The 17,741-nt window shown below is 41.6% G+C and overlaps 1 protein-coding gene across 7 annotated transcripts in view; it reads right to left on the bottom strand.

Annotated features, from left to right (window-relative positions):
• The window catches only part of LOC144040427 (uncharacterized), a 134,710-nt gene that overhangs the window by 26,785 nt on the left and 90,184 nt on the right, over window positions 1-17,741 (bottom strand). For 6 of the 7 annotated variants that reach the window (XM_077554599.1, XM_077554600.1, XM_077554601.1 and 3 more), the window contains 2 exons: window positions 14,940-15,007; window positions 10,769-10,911 (listed from right to left, as the gene is read on the bottom strand). In XM_077554599.1, the coding sequence (XP_077410725.1) occupies window positions 10,769-10,911; window positions 14,940-15,007 (211 nt within the window). The remainder of the gene's footprint in view (window positions 1-10,768; window positions 10,912-14,939; window positions 15,008-17,741) is intronic. The other variant, XR_013289727.1, reaches the window with a different exon arrangement.

Raw genomic sequence — 17,741 nt, forward strand, 5'->3', positions numbered from 1 at the left:
CTTGACTACCAGGTTGAACCGTCACTATTTTTAAGGGATGTCTGTTTTAGGAATAGCCAAAATACGTTCTTGTAGTTGCGTACAGAAGCCACAAGATGCTGGCAAATCACTTAAAATTTTGAGATTTATTTTGTATTTATCGTGGTCTGTATCAACACAAAATAACAAGCAAAAGCATTTTGCACTTGTCAGTAAGGTGGGGGCTTTAGGACCCAGATGCGGGAAGGCAGAGGTGCAGTCCAAAAAGAGGTTTTAATTTATAATCAAAAAAAAGCTAACTTCAAAATACAAAATAAACTGAACTAACAAAACATGAAGCTAAACATGACAAAACAACTAAAGCGAGACTAACAACATGACATGGATCCTGATAAGGCAAAGAGGTCAGCGTGACGTGGCGAAAGACTTACGACAGTGGCAACAATGAACCGACACAGACAGGGGGGAGACAACCGACTAAATACACCAACACTAATGACATAAGACACACCTGGCTGAGGGCACTGATTGGATGACACATGAGGGTAATGGGGAAAGGTGGACACAATCAGGGTTGACACAGACACCACACGAGGAAGGGCAAGTGACCAGAAACGAGAGGAGTCAGACTTTTCACAATAAAACAGGAAATGACACGACAAGGGGAACACACAAGGAAAACAGAGGCTAAACATGACAGGGACTAAACAAGACTGAAAATAAACATGACAGGTATGGCTGAAAGAATTAGTGTGCCGTGAGAAGATCATCTGGTGTGCTGCGGGAAATAAGTCAACATAAATTAATTGGTCTGAACATGATTATGAATTTATTAAAAAATGATGTATCTTTGTTTATCTATATATGGTCATCCATTTAGTATATTCACCTGTAGCCATTCAAACAACATAGTTTTTTTTTTTTTTTGGCAATGTCTCTTTGATTTGTTTTGACAGTCGGCAAAGCGTGACGACTCTTCACTTTGCAGCTGCACTATATGATATGTTGATTGAAACAACGCCTAAGAAAAAAAAAAAAGCATCCTTTGAGGCTGCGAAGGTGTCATTTCAGCGTTGGGAAGATGTCATCTAATATCAACACATGACAGAGTATACCTGCACCTCTTTTTTTTTTTTGTAATTAAACTTGCAAAGTGGTAGAAAGGTTCTCTTTAGCGCCTCCACTTGTGCGCCCGTCTGGTTGAGTGACGGCTCGTAATATGTATAACCCCGCCGAGACCTCGCCATAGTGCAGCTGTACAAGACGTGCTAATTGAGTGCGCTAACAGCTAAATCACCCCCCCACCCCATTGCATTGTCACTCCATCCGTAGAAAATATAATGATTCGCCCGGGCTCCTTTGTCACACTGGATGTGTTGTTGTTTTTTTGCAATGTGTTGACACATGAGAAGCAATGTTTATTTTTAATTTTTTAAATAATTCAGATATAATGGCATTTCATCTAAAGGAGTAGACAAGCACACACAAGAGAAAACATTACGTTGCGCTTTAATAAAATATCCAAGAAAAATAAAAAATAAAACATTTTAGCCACTTGTGGACTACTGCAATGAATTAGGAATGAATTTGATTTTTGTAGCTAACAAAATGATGTCATATTTTTGGGCACGCCTAGTTTGCAAGAACAAATCACAATTGACTAAAATGCAGTAATACTAGTTGTTTGTTTTGTTTTTTTTTGCAGAGGATGAAGAATATATGCCTGTGAGTGTGTTCCTGCTATGTGTATAAATATTTCATGGTTAAATAATGTCACTGCTAGTTTTGTTAGCCAGTCTGTGCCGTTTTGTATCGTGTGTTAGCATTAAGCTATCAGACTTTCGTATGAGGCAAATTGACATGTCATTTTCTTTGTTTTATGCATAGTTTGACAGTTAACTCCTTATCACTTACTATCTGATTGGTATGCACTAATTCGAAAAGAAGGACCACCATTCTTCTAATTTAAGGAATGAACAAATGTGAAGAAATCCTCCAAAAACGACAGTTTTAAGCATTGTCCTGTACAATATATGATATAGGGTTATAATGAAAAAAGGATTTTAATCGGAAAATCAACTCTGATTTAAGAAAGTAGAACCATTACATTTCAAAATTGAATAGATTTTATTGGAGAGATTTTATAACTCGCAAATTTAATATCCATTCTAAATGTACAATAAAATATTATATCCCAAGTTTTCATAGTCTTGTTAACATGAAAGTGGAAACAATTTTAAATTAATAGAAATATGGTCTTCTTTTAGTCATCGATACAGTAATTTCATAATAATTCATAAAATTGAGTTAAAAAAAAATGGTACTGTAATGTAAAAAAACGAGTGATATCAATTTGTGTTGAGGTCATTTTCTGCCACTAGATGGCATCATTGCATATGTATGATGTTGCATTGCAATTTCCTTTTTATGTTAAGAGCTATCTTAATCTTTAACGTGAAGTAACTTGTGAAATTCTGCACATTTTTAAAATTGTAACATACAACTTGACCCCAGTCTCCAAAATTTTGACATGGACGTGTCTGCTACATTGCGACTGGTGTTCCCCCCACTACAGGCTTTCCAAATAAGGGGTAACTATAAATTAACCAAAAATCAACGCACTCATTTTGACACCCCTACTTTATGTATTTATTTATTTTTGCTCTATTTGAACACCCCTCCTACTTCAAATAAAAGGGTTAATGAAGTAGGGTGCACAAAATATGACTCCTAACCTCATGCATCATTCAGGCTGTTAAGACTTGCTCGGCGTTGTCGGGTACGCGACGTTCGGCTGGTATCAACTCAGCAGAGGTCAGGCTCGGCAAATTATTCGCCGGGGTGAGGGGGAGACGTTTGACTTAATGTCGTGCTCGGGGGAGATGCGCGGCTCGGAATGCTGAGTGGCCTCCGTTTCCTCAAAGATTGCCGACCCCGCCGAAGTCGGGTTGCTTCTTAATGTGTTTCTCGCCCCCGCGTGACAAGCTTGCTTTCCCTTCATCGCGGACAACATTTCTTCTTGTGTGCTTAACAACATGATTTGTATCCCGAAGCGTTTGGATGCAAAACAGCTGTCGCGAATACAAACTCGCAGCGGCGAATTTAGTCGAATTAGCATTCGTATCGCAGCATTGTTTGACTTTTAAGAAGTGACCTCTTTAAATTGCCCCTGGAGAGATGATGTGGTTATTTTTTTCTGACAAGAATGATGGATATTCTGACAGATCTCATTCCAGATGCCAGGGTTGATGCATTTTCAAAACCTGCATTTAGTTTCTTTCCCAGCGTCTCTTTTTCCCTGTTTGTCCCTGTGAGTGATCGTACGATGCGGTCCAAGGTGACATTCCGGAGCCTCGCACACCCCAACAAATATATATATATGTTAAAAAAAAAAAAACAGTCATCGTAAATAATCTAAATAGGATTTGCGATGGCGTTTGCCTCGCGAGATGAAATCAAGCTGTCGTTATTCCAAATTACACGAGCATGACAACACGGAGCCGTGCGGTTTCGGTGCACGATGACTCAAGAGGAAGAAAGCCAAAACAGCATGACGCTGAAAATATCTGCTTTCCCAAACCTTTGCAAGCTGCACGCCAGGATGGGATCGCTCGTGTGCTTTTATTAGAATCCAACGACTGTAAAACTGACAGCATTTTTGACAAACTACTTTATGCTTTTGTAGATCTCTGTAGGCTGGATTTTTGGTAACGTTCTATTCGCTAGCAGGCTGCTCCAGAAAATCTCGAAAAAGAATCTCCAGCTGCCCCAAACGATGGTGTCCAAGTACTGACGAGGACTTTGAGAAAAAATATAAGCATATGCCGTCTAGTGGCAGAAAAATTACCTCAACACACATCATTCCAATATTTTTTTTTTTACAGTACACCTTTTTAATTTCAAATTAATTTTATGAATTATTATGAAATTACTGTATCAATGACTAAAATATGCAGCCATATTTCTTAGTTTAACTTTTTTTCCACTTTTATGTTAACGAGAGTATGAAAACTTTAAATTTGAATTGCCTGACACCCCTAATAAAAATAAATAAATACATTGATACTTGCATTTATGTGACTAATAATATATTTAATGAATGAAATTAACTACTGCTACTACTACTACAAATATTAACTACTACTAATAATAATATACAATCATCATAACAATTGCAATATTAACTCTTTGACTGCCAAAAACGTTAAATAACGTTTAGTAAAATCCTATGGAGGAGTGCCAAAGACGTTAAAAGACGTTTGTTTCAAAACAGATGTGAAACTAACCATTTTCTATTGTTGATTACTGAAAAACGGAATAAGGTAGAAACAAACTTTTTTTTCTGATGAAAGATGAGAGTTCAATCTTTCATTTGGTAGTATGTGTGTTTCCATAGTCCAAACACATAATTTTCTGTGGACCTTGAAAGATCAGTCAAAAGATCAGTCAAAATGCTTAAATCGGCTGGCACCCACGGCATCCCTTTTCTGAAAACGTCTGGCAGTCAAAGAGTTAACAATCTGTAATTGTCAAATGACTGAATGAATTCCGTATTGTGTCCTCCATGTATAGGTATTGCATTGTGTCAAAGTAAAAATATTCCGATCCATTAAATATTAAAAAAGGAACCTGCTGAGTGGGTGCAGCCCTTCTCAGATGTCCCCATTTAATTAAATGCGGCTCCGTTGAAAATGCAAAAAAAAAAAAAACTGTTAAGTGTAAGGCTGCCGGGTGGGCGTCTTGATTGAATAAGGATTTTTCTGTCATGTGTGAAGGCGAGGTAACCCACGCCGCTCCGAAAACCTCCTTCCTTTAATCCCAGCAGAGGCCCCCGGTCTACTGACAGATCAGGAAAGTGCAAGCGAAAGAAAGGAGCCTGCCTGCCAATTACCTCCCCCCATTCCCAATAAAGTACGCTGAATGGCTGAGTGACAGCGGCCCGCCTCCGAGGACCTGAGTGGGCTGCCATTAAAAGCTGAGAGTCGCAGGTTCCATCGGTTACAAGCGAATCTGCCACTGAGCGCTATGACGTCGTGGGCGGCGTGGCAATAAAACGCTATTAGAAGTGCGGCGCTTAGCCGCGCTGTTAATGGGATTATTTCAACCACGTGTGATTATGCCTCGGGGAAACTAATTCATATTTGACGGGGGTTGCAGTTGGACCGCAACGCGTTCCTGAACGCTGGTCCACTTCCAATTTGTACCCTTAAGGTTTCCAGTACATGGCTGGCTTGAGCCTGGATAACATGACCTACTTCCAGTCATCTTACTCAACTCAACTCAGTTTTATTCCTAAAGCACATTAAAATAACCAAATCAGAAATTCTCCTTCTAAAGCAAGGTGCAGTCCGATGTAATATTTCAGCAGTGATTTTTGAGCATCTCCAGAATGCCTTGTGGGTATTGAGATGACCTAAATTGTACCTTGGTCCGACCTAAAAAAAAAAAGGTCGGTAGTGAACAGATCAGCGGGAGCAGTACGAGATGTATTTTCGTAGTATTTGGGAATGAAGGGAAAATAACCATGGTTTGATATGTACTCATGTAACCTCTTATATAAGGATATGTTGTTGTCCTGAACTGTTGTACGAATCCAGGTGCCCAACAATTTGTAAATAAAGGGCGGAATCAGCCTGGGAGTGAATGCCTTGTTTATACTACAGTCTTCCCTGCTTCGCAAACATGTTTTCGAGAGTGCCTGGGAGAGGTCTTGGCCAGCCCGGTTTCTCACGCTCACAACTTTTGGTTAACGAATAAAAGACGAAGCGGCACAGGGTCCGGGGCAGAGTCAGCTGTGGAATACGTACGATTGCCCAGCCGTTTAGCAGCTCGTTCGACCCAGATCGTCGACTCTCCGGTCTAGTGTCAAGGCAAGCGCTGATGATGATCATATTATGCTGCTTAGCGTTGAAGTGTGTTGATTGCTGTTTGCGGGGAATAAAAGGCACCATTATTCTAGCAAAGTGAGGTGTGTTTATTGCTGTTTGCGGGGAATAAAAGGTACAATTATTCTAGCACAGTAAAGGTGTTGATTGCTGTTTGCGGGGAATAAAAGGTACGATTATTCTAGCACAGTACCGCTGTTGATTGCTGTTTGCGGGGAATAAAAAGCACAATTATTCTAGCACAGTATATCAGTCTCTGTGTATTCATTGTTACCGCCGATCACTCACGATCCTGCATAAAAATATAAAGGTGAAGTAGTGTTTTCCACAAAACAGTGAACAAATATCGCAAGAATTTAGCTTGCTGGCAAGGTCAATTCAAGACATCCAACCAAGCCAGATTTAGCAAAGCAGCCCCACAACCACTGGACAGAACATTTTGCTCCAGAATAACTTCTTGAGATTTCATCGTACCATGACCAGATTCAAGACACCCCGTGTCTGATTTAGCAAAGCAGCCCCAACCTGAGCCTGTACATTGCCTAATCATTTCACCCTGAAGAAAAGAACACCAGAGAAGAGTCTATGCATACTTCTGTGTCCTGTTCCTGGGCCGCAGCACAGCAGGAGCAATCAACCTATGATTAAAAGAATTGCTCAATTCGAGAGCCGGTGTAACATGAAACCCGCGAGGACTTCATACTGCGGCTCTTTTATGAAATCCCACGTAAAAAAATTGTGCCAAGAAGCCACGCCGTGTCGAAAGACAAGAAGAAGACAAAGTAGTCTCCCCTGCTGATGTAAGTGTCCACTTTTAATGGGCCATTTAGTGCTCATGCGCCGAAGATAATAATAGCAAGGGAATTGCAGCTCGGGCCGACAATGGTAGGCATTGAGAGCATCAGAAAAGCTACCACCTGTGTCGACTCGGCAGCTGTCAGCGTCAAGCACTTTACCGACAACAGAGAGCTTTGTTGGCGGAAGGCAAACCGTGACTGAACCGTGCCAGAACAAACAGTGGAAAACATCGAAATGAATAGTGTATCAACACATCAAAACGTAATGACCACAGGAAGCTAATCACAACAGTGAAGCGTTATTAGTATTCGTTCTTTTTTTTTTGGCCATCGAAGGGCCTTGAACTCAATTCCCTCTGTCCCGTTTACCGATCGATCCTCGACGCAAATCTCATTAAGTGCTCCGGTAAAGAGCCTCGTGCATCCTGTTTCGTCCCGACTGGAGGGGCAAAGCAAGCCTGCGGACCCCTCCAGGAAAATCAATGGCAAAGACAATGAAGGCCCAGATAGAGACGATCAGCACAAAAATAGATACAACTGGAAATTGCCCTCGCGCTTCTCTTCTCATGTAGAATCTGAGGAAAGATCGTCAAACGTTGACGCCATGCTCCGCTTAACTAAAAATAACGATTTTGTGACCGTTAAAAGAGGTTTGGCGAATATGTGTTGAAATTTCACTACCATCTGGTCTATGACACGGGCAATACTTGGTTTAATTACGTTAATAATTACTATAATAACCTTTGTTATTGATATATTAGCTGTATGCTAGCAGTTTTATTTTGTTTACTATAAATACCTACTATTTATTTATTGTGTAGCTCATTATTGGGTGAAACACTGTGACATTTTCTTATTTTGCTTTCGTTGCTTTTATTGTGTTTATTTTATACGTTTTGTATATTTTGTCTTTGCACATGTACTTTTGTAATCAGTCTGTTTTTTTCTTTATATACATGTTCGAAATAAAATTGAGGGGGAAAAAACGAAGCATTTTTTTAAATAACTAAAACTCTTTTTTTTTAATTAACAGAATGAAAACTAATTAAAACTAAATTTAAAACTCAAAACGAAAGAAAAACTACAAAGAAAATTCCAAAACTATAATAACCTGAGTCTATGACCATGAAATGAAGTTTCACTGGTTCTCTAAAAGCAGTTTAAATGTTGTTTATTTACCTTTCAATGATGTGACAATATTTGCTTTCAAGCATCCGTTCAGCAGCGACTTGATTTTTCCTGCGAGCAAAATGAAGCAGCATCCGTGGCCAAACTCTCCAGGGAAAACTCATTTCGCTCCCACCGCACGGTCCAAATTACGCTGCCAATTACTCGGAGTGAAGCGACGCGCCACGGCGGGTTACTGTCAAATTATTATTTTTTCTCATTTCCCCTCCGTCTTTGCCCGAGGAAAACAAAAATATTTCACATGATTACGCGCACGCGCGCGTTTGCGTGAGCACCCGAAAGGGGTTTCCGGTTGGAAGCTTCAGGAATTATGTTTAGCGTCGACGTTGGTGGTGGATATCACAGTATTGCATATGAAATTGTACATTTATTCCCAACAATCTATTCACTTCATTTTGTAGTATTTTTTTTAGCGGCACTCCTTCCGATATGTGTATGTGGAGATCAGATTTCAACCTCTATATGTGGCCATGTCAATCTAATCTGCCCAGTGCCTTCAGAGTCACTAGTACTGGATGATGTCATTTAAACTATATTAATTTCACTCCCAGCCATTTTCACTGAAGCAACCCCCTTCCCTCCCGGCTGTTTTACTGGATTTTGACTAATTTTGCAAGGCCAACAAAATATTGTGTTCTATTGCTATAAAAACATGGAGTCTCTTATTTCATCAGGGGGGGAAAAAAAGTATATTTTTTATCTGTTTCCGTTTTGCAACAATTAGCATCAGGATATAGCTAAGTTTCATCAATATCCACATTTTTGACAAAAAGAACTTGTTGCAACATGGCCCTGGGTGATCTCTTATACTCCGCTGCCACCTGCTGGCCTTTTTTTTTTAAGTGCCTGCCATTGTTTTAAGCCACCTCTTCATGTCAGAAGAAGCAACGAAATCTTCTGTATGCTCTTGCATAAAAAAATAGATTAAAAAACGTGTTAACACATTTTTGGGAGGGAAGGACAAAGTATTAAAAAACGTCTTTACGCGTTTTTGGGTTTACGTCCTCACAGTCCCGGCCCTCGATGACATCAGTATTTTTCCGTCCTTTGATTGGTTGGCAAAATGTGTTCTAGCCAAGTTCAAGTTGAAACCTGTCCTGCACAGCAACAATTTTTTTTCATGAGAGTTATTTACCATGAGGGGCCCATGTTGAACTTTCAGTGACCGGTATGATACCAAATTTAACACACCTGCCCCCTTATTCACACCTGAAACCTTGTCACACTAACGAGTCACATGACATTGCGAAGAGAAATGACAAATTGCTACATTTGGACATTTTCACTTAAGGGGTGTACAGACGCTCCCCTACTTACGAACATTCGAGTTACGAACAACGGTACATACGAACATGTCTGCGCGCATGTCAAAAAATGTTGGGAAAGAGATGCTGTAAGTTCGATTTTGTATTGCGCACCTTTTTCCGAGGACTGTAGTGCTTCTTTCCGCCGCTAGTACCGCCGCTTGGCGCTGTGAGAGCTCACCCAGCATTGGAGGCTCAGCAACGTGTCGAGGAGGAGGAAGAAGAAGAAACGCCTGTCGCTCATAGATAAAGCCATCGCACTCTTCGAGCAGCAAGACCCAAATATTGAACGTTGCACAAAGGTTGCAAATCCAATTGAATGATGCCATACAGTGCTACCGCATCATTTATGATAAAAAAAAGAAGAAAACTGTGCAATCGTAGTTAGATCGCTTCTTTCGGCCAGTTTCTAGTAAATCCTCCAAGGAAGATACTCATCAACCCTCATCTTCTTCTCCGCGACCCTCAACTTCTTCCTACATTGAAGTTACGGAGGAGGAAGTAACTTTTGAAGCCCATTCCAGCGACGACGAAGAACCTCTCATGATAGAAAATCCTCCTCTTCCTCCTCCTCCATCAAATCCTTAAGCATCGAGTACATCTTCCAAAAGTAAGTTAAACTTCCATCCATCCATTTTCTTGGCCGCTTTTCCTCACAAGGGTCGCGGGGGTGCTGGAGCCTATCCCAGCTGGCTTCGGGCAGTAGGCGGGGTACACCCTGAACTGGTTGCCAGCCAATCGCAGGGCACACAGAGACGAACAACCACACTCACAATCACACCTAGGGACAATTTGGAGTGTTCAATTAACCTGCCATGCATGTCTTTGGAATGTGGGAGGAAACCGGAGTACCCGGTGAAAACCCACGCAACCCACGCTTAGGCCGAGCGGTCTAAGTCGCTGCGCTCGGGTCGCAGTCCCCACTGGAGGCGTGGGTTCGAATCCCAGAGATTCCCCCATAGGAATGAATGGTCGAAATGCCCCATTGAAATGAATGGCGGGCTACCAGGTGTCAAAGTCCCCCATTGAACCTTGGAAGGAAAGATCTGTCAAGTTAAACTTCATTTTATTTATCTTATTACGTACATGTACATACTGTGTGTGTCTCTCGCTCTCTCTCTCTAACATACGTAGTACAGTACTGTACGTATTCTCTTTAAACATCAATTATAATACAAAATATAGCACTGAAGCAACTTACGAACAAATTCACCTTACGAACGATCGCTCGGAACGTAACTCGTTCGTAAGTTGGGGAGCGTCTGTACTCTCATTTTTTTGCCAGGGCTTTAGCTATTAATGGTTTTATTTTGAGGGAATATCAAAGGTGGCAAATCCAGGTCCAGAAAGTAAAAACTCAAGTGCTAGCTAGCTAGCTAGCTCCCATGGTGCTTGTTTACCTGCTGGCTCGCTAGCAAGCTAGCTCGCTAGCACCAAAAGCCACACAGAAGCCAAACTGTAGCAGGGTATTTACTTTCTGGATCTAGATTTGCCACCTCTGTTATATAAGCCTCACAATGACGACGTTTCATTGTGTCCAAGTGACTTTTATTCAGTGTTATCCCATGAAAAGGTCTAATGATATATTTGCAGAAATGTGAGCGGTGTACTGTACCGTTTGTGCTTTGTTACTTGCCGCCACTGTGTGTACTTTCGCTAGGCCAAGAGCATCCAGGACAAAGAACGCCTCCCTTCGTGCGTGGAATATGAATGTATTTCCACTGAAATGCGACAAGCGCACATTGTGGCCGTTGGCTTCTAATAAGAGACAAACGAAAAAGTGGTTAATGGCGTCTTCCCGGCAAAAATGAATCTATAATGGACAAGAACAAATGGATTGTGTGCAGTGGTGGTGAAATCCCGACGCTATGCTATAAAGTACACTAAACATTTCCAGTGGGCGTTGCAGTGAAATACGGCTCCGGTGTGAGTCTTTAAAACGTTGAGATTAGTGTTGCCACTTGCTGTGACTCACTGGGGCCATGAATAAAACGCTTTGCCTATATTTAACATCTTATCATGAACCCACAAAGGGAGCGTTTCAGCACCGCCACCAGCAAAAAAGTGTATTCAGCCGAGCGTCGCTATTTCATCCCCCCCCACCCCCCCCTCCCCGCCAGCGTAAATTCAAATCATGCGGCTTCCTACAGTTTCCCCGTAATCTGCATGACTGTTACACAGGAGAGAAAAGAAGCTGCTTCAGCTCCATTTGGTGAACTTCTCTGTTGTGACTGCAGGAAGCGAACCGCTATGAGATTCTTCTATTAGTCGATCATAACAATGCTTTTTTTTTTTTTTTTTTTTTGTTCATACCCCTGGAAAAGGTTTATTTCCATTTTCTAGGAATGAAAAGCTTCGCGCAAGCTAGTCACATTGTTGATCTGATCACGTGGTAAATTTACATTTTACGGCAATATGACGTTAAACTTTTCCGAGTAAAGGCCTACAACACTGAAAACAAGCAACCTCTGACCTCAAGCACAGGCGCGGGGGTAGAGACGCGGCGGCATAATAATCAAGATACTTATCATTCAAAGCCGTGCGAAGATGCTCGGACGTGCGCAGTGGCACATGAAGATGTTTTTCCCACTTAATGAAATGTCAGTCAAGCTAATGAAACGCTACAGCGCCCGACCCGCCGACGAACCCGTCGACTCGTTTGTGCTTCCATTTTTCACCTGTGCAGACGTCATCCGGTTTGGAAGCTGTTCTTTATGGTACAATATGTTGGGGATCGGGGGGGGTGTTAAAACTGTCATTAGGTTTCTTAATAACTTTTTTTACTTATGTCAAAATAATTTAGCAATCTTTTTCCTGTTCTGGCTGAAATATGGTCAATTTGGTATTGGTCTACTTTTAACGTCTATTATTTTTTTCAAAATTTTCACTAATTTAAAATAACGAAAATAGCTAGAGAACTCTTGAACGCTAAACTGAAAAAAACGACGCCTCTTTCCTTCCTCTTTTGGGAACTGTGCCGCATTATGTCACCTCAAGATTGAGTCTGGAATTTCTCTAGACAATAATGAAAGAAAATAGTTTTGTTATATACATTTAAGTATATATATATTTTTTATTTATTTATAGCATTACACATGGCTCTAAGATCTTTGGAAAATAATTCAGGAAGAGGACAATCTCAGTCATTTGCTTTTTTGAAGGGTTGAAGGGTTATTCGATGAGTGATTAAACTTGAGATGTTGGTTCAAATTTCAAAAACTGTTTAAGTGTCATTCACAAAATCCACAAAGTCCAACGTTTGGCACATTCCGACTTGTAGACAGGACCGGAGCCATCAGAAACACCCAAATGACGTCTTAGGAAGGCCACAGGAAAGGTTTAACACAAAATGGCAACCCGTCGCATTAAGGCGACAAACATCATTGGCTGCTGTTAAAGAGTTCAGCCAGGCTAATAGGTTTTTTATTGACTGGCAGTTGGTCGGCGCAGGGTAAACAGAATGTCCTCCCAACCCTGCCGGGGGGCTTGGGGGGTGGGGGGTATCATCATCTATGCCCAACACACCACCCACTCTTTTTTTTTTTTATTGATAAAGGTTAAGATTTCCTGAAATGTTTGCAAGCCGAGATAAAAATCATCCAATGCGGTGTATTTTCTGGAGAGGCTAGCATTCCGCAGGGGGCTAACATCACCATTATTGGATTGCAAATTCTTTCCGAGAGGCCTCGGTTCATCTCCGGGGGTTGGCCGATTCGTGGAGATGTCTTCTTCTTTTACAGGCGGTGCGCTAGTGGTGACATTTTGAAGACACTTAGAATGTGAGGCTTGGAGTCGGCCAGCGCGAGCTAGCTGTCGTCGCGCAGAAGGCAAAGTAATCCTTTCGGAAGAAACGTTGGACTTCTCACCTCACTGCTTGCTCACATCACTTACACCCACCGGCTGCACTTGGAAATAAGACTCCCAATAAACTATTTGACTGCCTGACTGTAATTTGGGGGAATTTTCAATCCAGGCAGTTAGCCCTTGAACCGCTTGCCCGCCTTGCACACACCCACTTGCTCCACTTTGCGTTTGCTAAGTCATTCGATCAAGCGTTTGCCTCTTGGGTTTCTCTCCTCACTGCTTGCCTGCCTCTCAGACACCCACTCTCTCTACTCACTCATCCTGCTCTGAATAAATCAATGCATGTGACTGGTCATCACACTTTCCTGCCTCTAACACACCCACTTGCTCCACCCATAAAGTCATGTTACCTGGGAGGAATTACACTACAGAGAAATCGCCCTAAGTCTTCTCTTCTCACTGCTTAACAGCCTCACACCCACTTGCTCTACTCGTGAAGCCGCTTCCAATGTGATTGGCTGAGTCGTATCACGTTCTATCGAGGACTTCTGTTTTGATATCAAGCTCGTCATCCATTATGCATCTGAGAGAAGGCGCCACTCCGCCGAATAAAGATTCCGACCATACGATGCAATAAACACATAAATAAACAAAAAAGCTGACACCCTTTGTATATTTATTGCTTTAAGCAAATGAAGCCTGCTGTGATAAGATTCTTTAGAAGGGAGAGGTCAAGAATCAAGTACGATGGTGAGGCTTCCTGGCAATTGACAGCCTCACACTCCAGCTATTGTAATTAGGTCCGTGGAGACAAAAACAACGCACCGGCAGCAAGATATCATTATTTTCTCATGCTCCTGTCAGGAGCCACGCCTCTCCTCATCTGGAATCATTCAAATGACATCGGATTCCGATGTATGTGTAACACATCTCAATACGGCTTTGTTGTTAGCGCTTGTTTTCATCTGCCGGAACTAAATATTGACATTTTAAAGTTAAATAAAAAAGGATGTTTTTTATTGCAAACTGGTTGCACATTTAATGTAAAGACTTAACTCTTGATATTTTTATTTTCTCGCACAGACTTGATGATAACAAACAGCAAGTAATTACAGATTAAGTCGGCTGGCGCTTGCAACCTCTAATTCAATAACACCACACCGACAATAAAATAACACTGTGACAAATGAGATCTGCAGGGTACACAATGAACCATTGCAATTAGGCTTTTGTTCTATCTTAAATGTCAGTTCTAATGTGGCAAACAAATCGATTTAATTTAGTGATTCACCGAATATTGGCAAAAATGGCAAAAATATGCATTTTTTCGGCATCCGGCCGAAATAAAATTAAAGCCAAAAGAATATGACCGAAAGAGGATGTTGTGGTGACGCACGCACAAAAAAAAAAAAAAAGAAACGCTGCAAGCAAGCGTCTGTTTGAATTAAACACCAAACGCGGGGGTGAGTGTCCGCCTCACTGCCGTTTGTGAGTACCGGCAGCTTCATTGTGCGCACCGGAGAAGGAGAGTAGCGTTGAACACATCTTTAGATACACCTGCGCGGTCTGATGAGATCCAATGGAAGAAAAGTCTGCCTTTACAAAGATAAAAATGCTCACTTTGATTAACAGTATCAGAGAAGTGTGTTTTTTTAAAAAAAAAGATGGGACATCGCTCTACGCTTTTGGCCTTGGAAATTAAATAAATGCTATTTTAGAAAATCCATCCATTGACATTGAAAAATATTTTTTTTTAATTATTTTTATCATTTTTACATTCTGACATATTTTTCAGTGTCAGGCGTCCAAATCATGTATTGGTAGCATTTTTGGTGTGAAATACCAACCAAAATAATGAAAGCAATTTTCAGTTTGACACCGCGCACACCATATAATAAAAAATATTGTTTAAACAAATACCTCTATGACGTTAAAGCCTTTTCAATTCATCAGTGAGAGACACAGCCAATCAAGCCAATTACCTCGTGCCGCATTGAGAACCACCTCCACCCTCACGACTGCCTTTGTCATTTTGTGACAGGTAGGTAAACTGCAAAACAGAACAAAAATCAAGACAAAATTCATATTTGCCATTGGATCATGCAAACAGCACACTGTCCACTTGTAGACGCGCAACGACGATGTCAGGGCGGGCGTTTCATCCACGATAGCGACAAGCTATTTGTCATTCCGTTATCAGCAGGGATGTGATTTGACCAAAGTGAAATTATCTGAAAATTTAGCCGGGGGTCTGGGGGCCGCTGGCACCCAGCTAGGTCCAGGGCAGTGCAGGTGGGGGGACAAGGGGGGCAATGCACTCACATGACAAAGAAATAGACAAAACAACAGCATAAATTTTCAATGTATATTGAACTATCCCATATAAAATGGCAGCTTTAGTCAACTCAAAATCAGTCACATTCAAAAACATTGGACTGCCTTTGCTTTTAAAAACTATCACTGATAATATCATCATATCTAACTAATGTGATTACTAAGTTAACACATAAATAATGTTGAAGAGTTCAAATTTCATGAACAAATAATTGTATCATGACCAAATGAAAAGTAACTCATATTAGAGCATACCACAAATGTCTTTGTTATAGCAGAAGATGTTATCTGTCGGAGTCATGTGCATACACAATGAACTACTAAAAAAAAAAAAAAAAAAAAATCTGAATTTTTTTTTTTTTTGGGGGGGAGATAAAAAAAAGCGTAATTCCGCAAATTAGCGGAAAAATCACATCCCTGTATCAGACGGGTTTGAGCCTGTAAATCACTCCGGCTGCTGAGCTGCTGTGTCAGCTCACTAAAGTCTACGTCTCAGTTGCCACTTATTGGCGATCAGATCGACACGTACAAGCAATGGTGTTGCGTTGCGTTAGTGTAAAGAAAATGAATTCAGAGATTTGTCTCTTCATGTGCAAAAACTGTCATTTGTGGAAATATATAACATTCATTCGTTTTCAGTTTTCCTAATCTTTTTGCACAATTGTACCGTTAAGTCACGATTACACATTTGACACTCCACCGACGACTGCCTGAAACCCGTATTTTATTCATGACAACTCACAGAGGCATCGCGGCTTTTACATGTCACAAACGGCATGTCTTTTTGTCCCTTCAGGGCCACCGTACATCCCTTGGCTGGAGCAGTCTGCATGTAATACATCAGCCACAACACGCTTGTTGTCAATTTACACACGATGCATAATGTAAATGTCACTCTATGGAGGGAAAGGAACTCTTTTCAGACGTTGTAGCTCGCCGCCCCCCACAACTACTATTTCTATTTTTCCTCTCTTGCGGTTTTGTGACCCTTATAAATTTTTGATAAAAACATAGAAGAAACATGACGACAGGCCACTCTTCCAAGACTCAAGGAGGGTTATGAAAAAAAAAGTAAAGACTACTTAGATCAAAAACTATGCTGCTACAAACTGATTTGATCTTGCGGAGTCTAATTGGGACAAATTTGAGCATAATATCTTCTTCCCGATCAAAGTCAGCAAAAGTCTGATTGTCTAATATCTCTGAAAGATTATTGTGGGTGATTATCTTGTTATTTTTTTTCATCCTTCTCAAATCCGTCCGTCCGTCCGTCTTCTTCCGCTTATCCGGGGTCGGGTCGCGGGGGCAGCAGCTTTAGCAGGGAAGCCCAGACTTCCCTCTCCCCAGCCACTTCAACCAGCTCATCCGACGGGACCCCAAGGCGTTCCCAGGACAGCCGAGAGACATAGTCTCTCCAGCGTGTCCTGGGTCATCCCCGGGGCCTCCTGCCGGTAGGACATGCCCGTAACACCTCCCCAGGGAGGCGTCCAGGAGGCATCCGAACCAGATGCCCGAGCCACCTCAACTGGTTCCTCTCAACGTGGAGGAGCAGCGACTCGACGCTGAGTCCCTCTCGGATGACCGAGCTTCTCACCCTATCTCTAAGGGAGAGCCCGGCTACCCTGCGGAGGAAACTCATTTCGGCCGCTTGTATCCGGGATCTTGTTCTTTCGGTCACGACCCTTCTCAAATCTTCTTGGGTAAACCCGTCAAAGTAAAAAATGGTAAACGGCAGTCCGGATGCACTGTGGCAGCATTCTGCCTCTTACAGGTCAGTCTTGGTTCTACTACAGAAACCTGAATTTGGGGAGGAGACTATATTAGTGCAAAATTCGTTACATGTTTCTATGCTGCTCATCTTGAGTAAATCAGACATTTTAAAATCGGTTGATCGTCAAGTAAAACCAATCCTTCTCGCTATCATGTTTTTGTGCTTGGCAGAGGTAATGAGGCAAAGGGACCTTAAAGGTTGCGCAGTCCGTGACCGCCTTGAAATATGAGGCGAGACAATAAGGTAAAGTGCAACTTTTTACCACTGTTTTGCCTGCCCTTCGTCAATCAGTGAGGATCATTAAGCGGGTTCATTGACTCGTTCAGACATTACCCACGGAAGATGGACCTGCTGAATTAGCACCGGAAGGAGGACGTTTCAGGAAAAAGAAGAAGAAAGGAAGTGAAAAGACTCGCAAAACACAGCAATTAAACAGAGGGTATTCTTTAACAGAAATAATTCAGAACATCATCAGTTAGATTAACATTCATGTTTGTAAGTTGTCTCCATTTTCTACTTCCGCCTGCTCAACATGCAGCATGACTACTGCACGTGCAGCCGTTTCTGTTCCGTTCCGAAATATCCCGGGGCAATGTTGTCTGTGTGGACAATAAATCATGCCGTAAAATCATAGGCGTCGGCCCTGAAGCAATTGTAGGCCTATAAATGTTTCCACCGG

Source organism: Vanacampus margaritifer, chromosome 20 (genome assembly GCF_051991255.1).
Source record: "Vanacampus margaritifer isolate UIUO_Vmar chromosome 20, RoL_Vmar_1.0, whole genome shotgun sequence".
In the NCBI taxonomy this organism is placed as follows: Eukaryota; Metazoa; Chordata; class Actinopteri; order Syngnathiformes; family Syngnathidae; genus Vanacampus; species Vanacampus margaritifer.